The sequence below is a fragment of the Jaculus jaculus genome, chromosome 7, assembly GCF_020740685.1.
Source record: "Jaculus jaculus isolate mJacJac1 chromosome 7, mJacJac1.mat.Y.cur, whole genome shotgun sequence".
NCBI classification, from domain to species: domain Eukaryota; kingdom Metazoa; phylum Chordata; class Mammalia; order Rodentia; family Dipodidae; genus Jaculus; species Jaculus jaculus.
In genome coordinates this window covers 37,140,675-37,153,548 of record NC_059108.1, presented here as the reverse complement: position 1 = coordinate 37,153,548, position 12,874 = coordinate 37,140,675, and the positions used below count along the sequence as shown (strand labels likewise).

General features: G+C 43.8%; 1 protein-coding gene across 1 annotated transcript in view; it reads left to right on the top strand.

Moving 5' to 3' along the window:
- Positions 1-12,874, top strand: part of Fig4 (FIG4 phosphoinositide 5-phosphatase) — a 145,809-nt gene that overhangs the window by 92,217 nt on the left and 40,718 nt on the right. The window contains exons 17-22 of the mRNA XM_004660626.3: positions 158-216; positions 2,090-2,237; positions 4,700-4,783; positions 6,097-6,292; positions 7,454-7,536; positions 12,203-12,289. Coding sequence (XP_004660683.1) covers positions 158-216; positions 2,090-2,237; positions 4,700-4,783; positions 6,097-6,292; positions 7,454-7,536; positions 12,203-12,289 — 657 coding nt within the window. The remainder of the gene's footprint in view (positions 1-157; positions 217-2,089; positions 2,238-4,699; positions 4,784-6,096; positions 6,293-7,453; positions 7,537-12,202; positions 12,290-12,874) is intronic.

Sequence of the window (12,874 nt, the reverse complement as noted above, 5' to 3'; positions counted from 1 at the left end):
GTAAGCCTGATGCACATGGTGGCACATGCATCTAGAGTTTGTTTGCAGTGGCTGAAGACCCTGGCACATCCATATTCTCTGTCTCTCAAATAAAAATAATTTTTTAAAAATTTACTTTTTATGTTTGGTCCATCTTATCCCTGCTTTAATTCTTTAGTTACACTTACTGGTGGACACCAGAGGTGATCCGACATTTACCATTGCCTTATGATGAAGGTAGGTAACAGTTTCTCTTCTAGTTTTCACACTAACATAGTTTGGAATTATACCTTAATAACTTAAAGCATTAAATCCTTTGTTGTACTATCTTATCAGAAAGAAATTAACTCATTATTGTGTTAGTATTTTAATATATGGGATTGTAACATCTCTTAGCACCTTAAAGGGCAGAGGTGATTAAACTCCCTTTTATTATATTATTATTTTATATATATTATATATAATTTTATAAGGAGCTCATCTTCTGTATTGAGGCTTACATTTATTGGGTAGTTATTTAGTTGATACAATAATTCATTTTAAACTAGTGCTGATTCTGTTTCTGTGTATTTTGGGGAGATGAAGAGGAAGTGAGAACTTATTTGTTATAGTCAGCTTCACGTTGCTGGCAGAAACACCTGACTAAAAACAGCTTGAGGGAGAAGAGTGTTGATTTTGGCTTACTCGAGGGGAAGCTCCATGATGGCAGGGGAGACACTGCCATGAGCAGAGGGTGGACATTACCTCCTGGCCAACATCAGGAGGACAACAAAAGTAGGAGAGTGTACCCAACACTGGCAAAAGTAAGCTGGCTATAATACCCATGAACCCGCCACCAACAATACGCTGACCCCAGGAGGGTCCATTTCCCAAATTGCCATCAGCTGAGGACCTTGTAGTTAGGATACAAGTTTATAGGGGACACCTGAATCAAACCACATCTGTCCCCTCTAAACTTAAGGGTTCTGAATGCTAGGTTTCCAGCTGATGGAGATTTGGGAATTAAAGCCTCCTAGAGGCAGTGTATTGTTTGGGGCAGGCTTATGGGTATTATAACCAGTTTCCCCTTGCCAGTGTTTGCCACACACTTCTGCTGCTATTGTCTATCTAATGTTGGCCAAGAGGTGAAGTCTACCCTCTGCTCATGCCATCATTTTCCCCTGCCATCATGGAGCTTCCCCTCAAGTCTGTAAGACAAAATAAACATTTTTGCCCCACAAGCTGCTCTTGGTTGGGTGATTTCTGCCAGCAATGTGAACCTGGCTGCAACAGCATCATTCATGAAGAGAAATTAAGCCTTTTTCCCCTGTAGCTAAGCAGCAAAAAAAGGTTCAGAAGTACACTTTAGTCACATTTAAATTAAATTTTATTGTGTCAGGAAGGCAGGGCAAATTTTATAGTGATGATATCCTCAAGTAAACTGTACACTAGTGTGATGTTCCATGATTTAAATAACTTCCCACCATTGAAATACTTTCATCCTTTGACCTTGGGCAAGACAGTTTTCCATTTTTGTAAAAGGTTGTCTGTTGTAAGATCTTCAGACAACCTAGAATGTTCCAGGTGAGATTCCATCTAACCATGGTGCAGTGTCTCCACTTTGGGTGAAAAAAAAGTTCTCAAATTACAAAGGATTTTTTAGTTCTTAATAAATTATTAATTCATTTGCCAATGTGTAATTTGAAACTGTGGGCAAAATCAATTTCTATTGCTAAGAAAGCTTGGTTGTTCTGAGAGAAAGGACTTTTCTAGCAGTGACCATTAATAGGATTCAAATATAAACAAAAATACAATGAAAGACCTGCATGTGTGTTGATTAATTTGTTTGAGTTAAATTGCAGGAAGATTTTTAAGAGTAAAAAATAATTGTAAAGGGCTGAGTAATTTCATACCTAAAATAATTCAGCTGCCACCTGGGACTTACAAGGACCCTCATACCTCCCTGGAGCTGTTACACACAGCTTTGAATTGTGATTTTTTGTGCACGCACTGTGTGTGCCTGAGGTGGGGTGGGGTGGGGTGAGCCCCTCCGCAGTAACCACAGCGCCCTCTGTGAACACTATTGGTATTACATACACATCTGCTGGGTAACAGGCAGTGTCTTCCTCAGTTATCTGTGCTGCCAACTTAAGGAAGTTGACGGTGAAGAAGTTTCACAGATACGAAGAGGAGATTGACATCCACAGTGAGTTCTTCCGGCCGTATGAACTGAGTAGCTTTGATGACACATTTTGCCTGGCTATGACGAGTTCGGCACGGTATGTTCCAAGGATGTACATTTTTGAAAACTAAAGTTTCCCTACTTCATACAGCTATGTCTTGCTTTACCAGAAGCCATTCTGCAAAGGGCTGCTCAGAAGTAGGTCTTTAGTGTGTTCCAGTGCCTTCTGTGGAGGGGAACCTGCTGCTTCAGCCCCATCGCTTGTTAGCCAAATGTGTTAATTCTCGTCTATGGAGCTGGGTGTGGTGGCACATGCCTTTAATCCCAGCACTCGGGAGGCAGAGGTAGGAGGATCACCATGACTTCAAGGCCACCCTGAGACTACATAGTGAATTCCAGGTCAGCGTGGACTAGAGTGAAACCCTACTTTGAAAAACAACAGCAGCAGCAACAAAAATTCATTCAATGTGTTAATTCTTTTCTCTGATAAGTTGAAATCTGTTTCTCATTGGGTCTAATTTGTAATTTGGAATGAGTTCAACGTTTTCCACTGCATGTAGAAAGCAAGGACTGATAGGGATCAGTAGAAAAAGCATTACACTGAAAAGATGAATGTTCATCTTAGATCAGTTACTGATTAATTATGTGACCTCATAGAAGTTATCCAGGTTGGAGCTGAGGAAACACTTCAGTCGTTAAACGCACTTGCTTTCAAGCCTGCTGACCCAAGTTCAATTCTCCAGCACACATGTAAAGCCAGATGCAAAGTGGTTCACATCTCTATAATCTCAAAAGCATGGGAGGTGGAGCTAGGAGAATCTGGAAGCTTCCAGGCCTATCTAGTGGTGAAACAATAAGAGACCTTCTCAAAAAAAAAAAAAAAAAAAAAAGGTGGAAAGAAGGGGACTGACATGCCAAGGTTATCTTCTGACCTCCACATGCATGTGTACACACACCCAATAGAATTTTAAAAAGTTACCTCTCAGGGCTGGGGAGATGGCTCAGCAGTTAAAGCTGCTTACTTGCAAAGCCATCCGTGTAAACTGGACCCGAAACGTGGTACAAGTGGTTGGCATTTCATTTGCAGTGGTAAAAGGCCCTGGTGTGCATTCATGCGCACGTGCACGCACACATGCGCACGCACTCACACACACATGAATTTTAGCAAAAAGATAATCAGCTCGTCCATACCTTATTTCCCCTCTTCCCCTCCCTCCCTCGGTCCTTCACTTCTCTTCTCAGCATTGCACTCATAGCCGACAGAACTATAATTAAAGCTTATCTAACATCTTTTCTCCAGAAGGTGCATCATGGCCTCCTTATGCTAGCCTCAGCGCTGTGCTGAGGGACCACTTCAAACAGCAAGGTCACCAATGGGAAGCATGCAGAAATGTGAAAAAGTAGCCCCAAATAGATGGCTAAAAAGACACTCATTTATAGCAGGGTAGCACCGCTGAAAGGCTGAGCGTGTGAGCCGGCTGACTCAGACCACACTGCTCTTTACGAGCATGTGGTAGGAGTGATTGCATAGGCACCACCAGTGTGGATTTGGAGTTGCATGTAAATTTTAGTGAGTAAGCAAATTCACACACATGGGACATGATGAGGATTAACTGTATGCTTAGCAAGGAAGGCAGAAGTCCAGTTGCTTTGCTGAAACATTCTCAAACTATTAGAATGGACACTTTGCTAAGCATGCTGGCATGTACCCTATAACCCTAGTGCGTAGGAGGCTGAGGCAGGAGGAATGCTGCAAGCGCAAGGCTAGGCTGAGATATGTATAAAGGCTTTGAAATCGCAACACGAAATTACTAAAATAAGTGGACATTTTAGCTAGACTCAAGATTATTTTCTTTTCCTTCAACAAAACTGTAGCACTCAGGTGCACACTGGAATCCAGAGTCTTGGCATAGCTCATAGAACTGTTGCCATGTTGGTCTCTGCTGTGGAGTTGGGCTCAGCTACCATGGTCACAGTAAGGTAGCCCTCGATCACTGAGTGGGAAAGTTCAGCTTATGGGTCAGTGATGAATTAAAACAGCTTATATGTGAAGTGTTCCAACAGCGGTGTAATGAATTAACCTCACCCTAAGGTAGTCCAAGGAAGATAATGGTATTTCAGCTCAGACCACTGAGTTTTGATCATTATGTCTGCCCCGTTCAGCGGTCTACTTTAAAAACATTGTCCATAGACCAAAACAGCTTAATTTTTGGTCACTGGTTTTTGTGAGTTTAATTTTGCCTCAGATTTAATAGTGACATATAACGAGAACGGTATACATCTTAGTCGTAGATTGGGTGTCCAGTGTCCAGTAAACAAACCTATTCAAAACTGTTGAGCCCCTGTAGTCATCAAGAACACTGGTCACAAGGAAGTTCCCTAGTGCTATCAGTTCACGACCACGTCACCTGAACTTCCCGAGGACATTTGGCTTAGAATATATGTGGAAGCAGAGGAAAGGTTAGGGATATTGAGTGGGGATTGAAGTAGGTATACTGTCATCTGAATGGATAGTGCTTTGTATAGTATTTTACCTTTTTTTAAAAAATCTTTTCCTAGCGACTTTATGCCTAAGACTATTGGCATCGATCCAAGTCCATTTACTGTGCGGAAACCTGATGAAACTGGAAAATCTGTACTAGGGTAAGATTTGCATATAGAATGAAATGTAAAATAGCACTGCAGTAATATTTCTACCCAAAATAATAACTTCAAGTCACATCATTTGTAGCAAAGTACATTTCTTGCATCTTTAATGGTAGTTCATTTATAACACTGGGATCATTAAAATGTTCAATATTGAAAGTAGAACTTGGGCTGGAGAAATGGATTAAGGTAAGTTAAGGTAACTGCCTATGAAACCTAAGGACCTAGATTTGATTCCTTAGTACCCACATAAGCCAGATGCACAAGGTGGCACATGCATCTGGAGTTTGTTTGTGGTGGCTAGAGGCCCTGACATGCTGGTTCTCCCTTTGTTCCCCTTTCTGTCTTTCAAATAAATAAATAAATATATATCTTTAAAATAATAAAATAAAATGCATATATATATATGTGTATATATATATATGTATATAAATTAGTGGGTGTTTTTAAACTTTTTCTCCTATCTGCTTTCTACTATGGGAGGGAATATTCAGCCAATAAGCTGGTTTATTAGTGGTATGACACATTGTAACTTTTTGTTTATGATCATCAGTGCTTCTTATTTTGGTGTACTATGATTAAAACTTCATAAAAGGCAGGGAAATGTACATGAGTTTGACTCAGCCTTTTCTTAAAGCTCTTATGAACTATATGTAATTTTACTAACATCTCAAACATAGTTTTCTCTTATTGTTCCATAAAATTTGAAAATAATGATGTCAGTTCCGAAAGAAAGGCACTGTAGCCAAGTGGTAAGACTTCTGCACCGACAGCACATTTGATTTATTTCTGGAATTTACACCAGAGTTTTAACACATCTAAGATCAATACATGTGGTTTATTTCTTGAATTTACCCCAGCATTTAAGCACATGTAAGATCAGTACACGGAATGAAGAAATGCATGCTTTCCACTGTAGCATAGCTTGACTCTAGAAACTAGTTTCTTACGTTTCCTGGTGCTTTGCTAGGATGTAAGCATAGGACAGTCTACACAGTGAATGTCAAAGGTTCAACTTAAAGATGCTTCACATCTGGGCTTGAGAGATGGCTTAGCAGTTACAGCACCAGTCTGCCAGGCCAGAGGACCCACGTTCAATTCCCCAGGACCCACGTAAGCCAGATATATAAGGTGGCACATGTGTCTGGAGTTTGTTTGCAGTGGCTCTTAGAGGCCCAGGCATGCCCATTCTCTCTCTCACACATATACATACGTACCACACACTACCTGTTTCTCTCTCACGCAAATAAGTTAATGAAAATAAAATACTTTTAAAAAGATGCTTCACATCCATATCCATCTTTTCAAAGAAACAAGAGCAACAGAGAAGAAACTGTATTGCAGCGGAAGACAGCAGCCAGCGCCCCACCACCGCCCAGCGAGGAGGCCGTGTCCAGCAGCTCCGAGGACGACTCGGGGACTGACCGGGAGGACGAGGGCTCCGTGTCCCAACGCTCCACTCCCGTGAAGATGACCGACACGGGAGACAGTGCCAAAGTGACCGAGGTGCGGGCGCAGCTCCAGGCTCTGGAAGATTAAAATTCGGCTTTCACTTAGAAGGCCGCGAGCAAGAAAATGTCACGGTTATCTCACTCACAGTGTTTTAAAATGTGGTGCTTGAGGCAGAGCACTGGATGAATACATTCAGCACGGACCTGGAACATGCTCGCGTTTTGCTCCCTTATATAGTAGTGAATTTCTTAGCACTTTGGAATTTTTCCGAGAATCCTGCCCCTCTTTGAGTAGCCCATCCCCCCGATCTCTGTGCGTTCCCTCCCTGGGCACACGGCTGGGATTCAGGCTTTGGACCTGATGCTCACCGTCTTTGACCAGCCCCAATGGGAAACGCATCCCATCAGTTCAGCATTATTTCGTATAGGAAAGCAAGCAGATGCAAATAACAAAAGCACCACATCTAGTTTTGAGGAAATTTGCTATCTAGAAATAAACAAAAGTCAGAAAGAACTCAATCTGTTGTTGGCAGATTATGACTAACTGGCCAAATGCAGCCACTTCTTGTTTTTGTAAACAAAGTGTTATTGGAAACTGTTTCCATATTGTATGTGGCGGCTTTTGTGCTATAGCAGCCTAGTTGACCAGTAGCAGCAAATACTGTCTAACCACAGAGCTAAACTATCTGACCTTAGACAGAAAAATCACCAACTCCTACCTACATTATATAGAGAGAGCGGTGGTAATAAATTTAACAGGCTTTTTTTCTTGCTCTAAAGAAAATTTTTTCATGGGAAATGGAAATATATAAAAAATGTTTGTTTGAGGTAGGATCTCACCCTTTCTTTTAGACTTGACAGGAATTCCCTATGTTGCCCAGGCTGTCTTCAATCTCACCATAGTCCTCCTGCCTCAGCCGCCCAAGTAGTGGAGTTACAAAATGGTGGTATTATAAGCACAGCCACCATACCTAGAATGGTCTTCCCAGGGATGAAAAGAGACCCTGTCCCCCCAAAACAAGGTGGCAGCAGAGGACTAACCCCATGGTTATCCTGTGACCTTCGCATATCCACCATGGCATGCACACATCTCCTCTGCCAACAGATTAAAAAAAAAAAAAACAACCACAAAAACAAAACAAACAACAACAAAAACAATTTCTCTAGGCTTGTCATCTCTGGAAATCCTGACGGCTTCCTTCTTGTCGACCCCTAGAATACAGTCCAGCCCATGAAAGAGGCCTATGGAATCAACCTGTCGGATAGCCTCTCAGAAGAGGACTTCTCCATCTATTCCAGGTAAGATACTTTATAGAGAGAGGAAAGAAAAACATTGAAAATCTACATATACCTTTTTGAAAATGAAAATAGAGATATAGAAGGAAATGAACTTCACTTGGAACACAGTGGTAGTATTTTAAGATGTCAAAATCTGAAACACTGGTTTGTAGTGGGAGTTAAGGAGCCACAGCTTGAGGTGGTGTCCCTCCGTGAGAGATTTATGATGCATTTATGTATCATTACTGACCATAGCCAGATACCCAGCCACAGGCTGAATGTAAATTCACGCCTGACAGAACTATGTAGCTAAGTGCCTAGTAGTTACAGTCAGCCCTTATAAGCAGCGTGGTCTGGGAAGATGTCCAGTCCAGGGTCACTGACAGAATCCTCAAGCTCCAGATGTCTTCTTTTAATCTGAGTGTGGGACATGGGCAGTTGACCACCTCCCATGCACTTTAGCTCTGAGGTGCTGGTGGCTGAGCCACGTAAAGGGTGCAAGTTTAGAATTAGACAGGTCTTGCTGAAAAGAGGAAACCCACCCAAAAGGCATGTCCTGAGATCATATGCCTAATTTTGTATGTGAAGGAAATTGTTTCTAGGTTCTCAGAAATCCCCCACAACCTATGAGACCACTGCAAACCCTGCCTAACCCAATATGAGTCTTCAGATGGCTTGAATGTCACCCATGAAAGAAGTCCTACTTAGTCCCTATGTTTGACTTACATAAACTGCAATGTAGGGGCTGGAGGGATGGCTTAGCAGTTACGGCGCTTGTTTGCAAACCAAAGGACCCAGGTTTGATTCCCCAGGGCCCACATAAGCCAGATGCACAAGGTGGCGCATACATCTGGAATTCATTTGCAGTGCCTGGAGGCTCTGGCATGTCCATTCTCTCTCTCTGCCTCTTTCTGTCTCTCTCAAATATATAAATAAAAATAAAATATTTAAAATATATGTTAATAAAACTGTAATGTAAAAGTCCACTCGTTTTGATCCTTTTAAGAATATTTTGTTTGGGCTGGAGAGATGGCTTAGCGGTTAAGCGCTTGCCTGTGAAGCCTAAGGACCCTGGTTCGAGGCTCGGTTCCCCAGGTCCCACGTTATCCAGATGCACAAGGGGGCGCACGTGTCTGGAGTTCATTTGCAGAGGCTGGAAGCCCTGGCATGCCCATTCTCTCTCTCCCTCTATCTGTCTTTCTCTCTGTGTCTGTCGCTCTCAAATAAATAAAAATAAATAAATAAATAAATAAATAATTTTTTTAAAAAAGAATATTTTCTTTGAAGATTCCACTGAAGAACTGAATAATGACAGTTTTATGTCAGACTAAGAAGAGCTGTTCTGAAACACATGAAATAAGTAACTCACAGCATTTCTTGACTTCAGAACCAGCTCACATAACATGGTACTTTTATGAACCTGTCTGATCAGAAACTAGTTCAATCATTCCGAACTTGGCAACATCCTCCTCACACTCAGACACACAGGCACAATTACTCATCTAGCCTCTTAGAACTGAGTAACTAGGGCTGGAGAGATGTCTTAGTGGTTAAGGCGCTTGCCTGGGAAGCCCAAGGACCCAGGTTTGATACTCTGCACCCATGTAAGATGTATGGCCACCGCCCATACATCTGGAATTTACTTGTAGTGGCTAGCTAGAGGCCTTAGTGTGTCCATTCTCTCTCCCTCTCTCTTGCTCTTTCTCTCTCTGCCTCTTTCTTTTGCTCTCAAAGAAATAAAAAGAATTGGGTAACTAAACTGCATAAGTGTAGCAGTGGGCCTCTATAAACAAGGTCTGGAGTTAGTGATTGGCTAATAAAGCTTTGCCAACTGTGGAGTCTGAAACGTTGGCTGAGTTGAAACACAGTGTCCTGCTTCAGACACGACTTCCCTCAGGAGTCATACTGGCTTGGTCTGCCTCTGAGGTGTGCTTTATTTCTCCCTCCTCAGAAGTGAGTTATGGCCTTTCCGAGCCACAGCACCCTTGGGAGATAGCCTAAGAAGGATGAAAGCCAGGCCTATGAGGGAGGGATGACTGCTGAGGAGGAAGGAATCTAACCCAGAGTAAGAGGCAGTATTCCACACTCTGAAGAGTGCCACCTCTTTCTATTTGTACAACACAGGGCAGTATTTTATTTGTTCTTTTTTTGTTTGTTTTTTGAGGCAGGGTCTCACTCTGGCCCAGGCTGACCTGGAATTCACCGTGTAGTCTCAGGCCAGCCTTGAACTCATGACATCCACCTACCTCTGCCTCCGGAGTGCTGGGATTAAAGGCACGTGCCACCACGCCCAATCTGTTTCATTTGTTCTTTAATCACCTCTGGCAGGGCATGGTGGGGCACACCATTAATCCCAGCCCTCCGGAGGCAGAGGTAGGGGGATTGCCGTGAGTTCAAGTCTGGCCTGAGACTACATGGTGAATTCCAGGTCAGCCTGGGCCAGACTGAGACCCTACCTTTTGCTTAGGGTACAGAGCTTAGGGGAAGTGGGATCAACAGGGTCCTAGCAATTTTCTCTGTAAGACCAACCTCTTCCCCACAGGCCCACACGTGGCGTCTCTCCATCTTCTGTGGCCATATCTATAAGCAGAGGAAGCCTCTAGCAGCTTCTGTGCTAGTCCACGTTCTGCTCCCATGGCAAAGTGCCCGAGAGAATTTAGAAAGAAGAAAGGTTCCTTATTGCTCGCAATTTGGTTGGGGGCCTGTGGCAGGGCGCATGTCTTGAAGGCAGTGCATGCTAGAGTGAAACTGACTATTCATGACCAGGTCACAAGAGCAGGGTCCTTAACCCTCCCTCTGGACCCCCCCTCTCAAAGGCCCCACTATTCTGTCATCAAGCCTCTAACATATAGGCCTTTGAGGGACATTTCAGATCCAAACTACAGTAGTTTCTGTGGTGTGGCTGTGTCAGTGGGTGACTAAGGCATGTTCAGCTACTGCCTGGCATCCATCCTTATCCCAGATGGGCAGTGCCACTGTTTTAGTGCCACCTCTGATCCATGGAGCAGAGAGAGAACACATGTAGTTCTGCATTAAACCAGCAGGTGCCCCTCTACCCCAGTTCTGCACCCAGTAAGCTGGTACCCTCTGGGGTCTGTGCACATAACCACAGTGCCCAGCCTGCCTTGCAAACCACAGCTACCATGGAACAGTGGGGAAGGGGAAGGATGCAGCGCACCATGGCGTCCACAGCTGCCTTCTAGATTCCTTCTCTCCTGCCTTGTTTCTCCTATGTTGAGCCTTGACCACCTCCAAACTCTTGATTTATTTTAATTGCTTGAGGCCTGTTTTCTGTCTTCTTTCTCCCTCACCCTTTCTGGACACCGGGTTGTCGTCTTGACTGTACCTGGAAGCTTCAATCCTCCCTTAAACCTCACACCCCTGCCACAGGCCCTGATGCTAGTGATAGTGACGGTGCGCCTGCTTGGTCTGGGCAGGTGAAAGGCGTGTACAAATAGTGATGTTATGTGACATGCTCCCTCCCCCACCCTGCAAAAGGCTGAAAACTTGTCACTCGCTGAAGGTGAAAGTTTGATCATTAAGCTTTATGAGAGTTTCTCAAGAGCGTGGAAATCATTTCATAATGGGTAGCTTCTGCAGCACTTGACCTTTAACAAAGCTTATGAAAAATAAAAGCTGAACCATCCATAGTCAGCATAGGAAAATATTTTCAATTGTAGGACACCGGAAAGGAATCAGCTCTGTGATCCTGCCCTGTAACCTTCCCTGGGCGTATGAGAACAAAGCTACCTCTATCTCCTGGGGGAGACAAATGCCATATGTGTGGCATGGAGAAGGTGTTACACAGGAGTGGGGCTGGTCCCTGTGGCTCTGAGCTAACGCCTGGAAGAGGGCTGCTCAGGTCTTCTGTAGGGTGACATGCTCGTCAGCAGGCCTCCTCCGTCTTGGGTGGAAGTGGTTTTCCTAGGAGTGCAGGAGCGTGCCTGGGAGCAAGGTTAGGGATAAAGAACTGGGGAGGACTCAGGTTCTAAGGTCATGTTCTGGGTTCTCTGCAGCATCCCTGCCTCCAAGGTGCTTTCTAGCTGCATCCCACTTTGCATGTCTTTTTTTTTTTTACTTCAGGCATCCCCACCCAGGCTGCCTGCATCCCATGTAGTAGATAGTCGCCCTAGGTGGTCTCCCTGAGGTCATCTGCCTGCCCTGAGGAACGTCTCTGTCCAGGTGCTACCCCACAGTCAGGGTAACAGGAATGCAAAAGCACATGGGTGATTTTATTTCCAGGTCCGTCGCTGTGAAAGCTCGTTCTTGTTTGGTGTGGACTCCTGAGTTGACGCTTGTGCTTCCGCCTTTTGGTTTCTTTGTTTTTTATTTTTTTTTTTAATATTTTTTTTGTTCATTTTTTATTTATTTATTTGAGAGCGACAGACACAGAGAGAAAGACAGATAGAGGGGGAGAGAGAGAATGGGCGCGCCAGGGCTTCCAGCCTCTGCAAACGAACTCCAGACGCGTGCGCCCCCTTGTGCATCTGGCTAACGTGGGACCTGGGGAAGCGAGCCTCGAACCGGGGTCCTTAGGCTTCATAGGCAAGCGCTTAACCACTAAGCCATCTCTCCAGCCCTGTTTTTTATTTTTTATTTTATAAAATAAGACCTTTAGAATCCTTTGGTTTCTTTAGGTAGGAGTACTTCCTTGTTGAGCTAATCTTTTATCCATTGTAATTTGCAGATTTGTTCAGCTGGGCCAGAGTCAACATAAACAGGATAAGAGTAGTCAGCAGCTGTGCCACAGATGCCCAGATGCGGTTATAAAATTGTAAGTTCTAGATTCAGTCTTTAAAAGTCATTGCATCCTTGCCATTCCTCATATTTTTATGATTTGTCACCAACTTATAATTAGATATACTAAAGCATCTTGCCCTGGTATTTATTTTAAGGAAAGCCATGTCTGGGAGGGGGACTGGGAAGAGGTGGCAGACTTGACTGTACTTGAAGTGGACCCCCTGTCCTTCTCTCTGTGAGCTCTGCCCATCTTGGGTAGAGGAGATGCTAAAACAGCTCGCTCTGAGAACAGGCTCCCTGGGACCAATACAAGACCCTTGGAGGCTTGGTGAGGTTGTTGTCTCTGGTTACATGTTCTTATCAGCTCCAAGGACTTGTAGAAGTTGACCAGGTATTTAACAGAATTGTGCTCAGATCATACTGCTTTCTGGTTTGTTGCCTTGGGCAAGTAACCAAAGTGCTATATGGCTCAGTTTCCTCATTGGCACTTCCTGTGAGGGAGGATAGTGAGTCTTACATGGAATCCAAGGTGTTTCACATGGTGTCTGGATGTTGCATCATCATCATCTCTTTCAAATCCCTCACCCTCTGCTTATTGGGAGAAACAAGGGGGCATGTC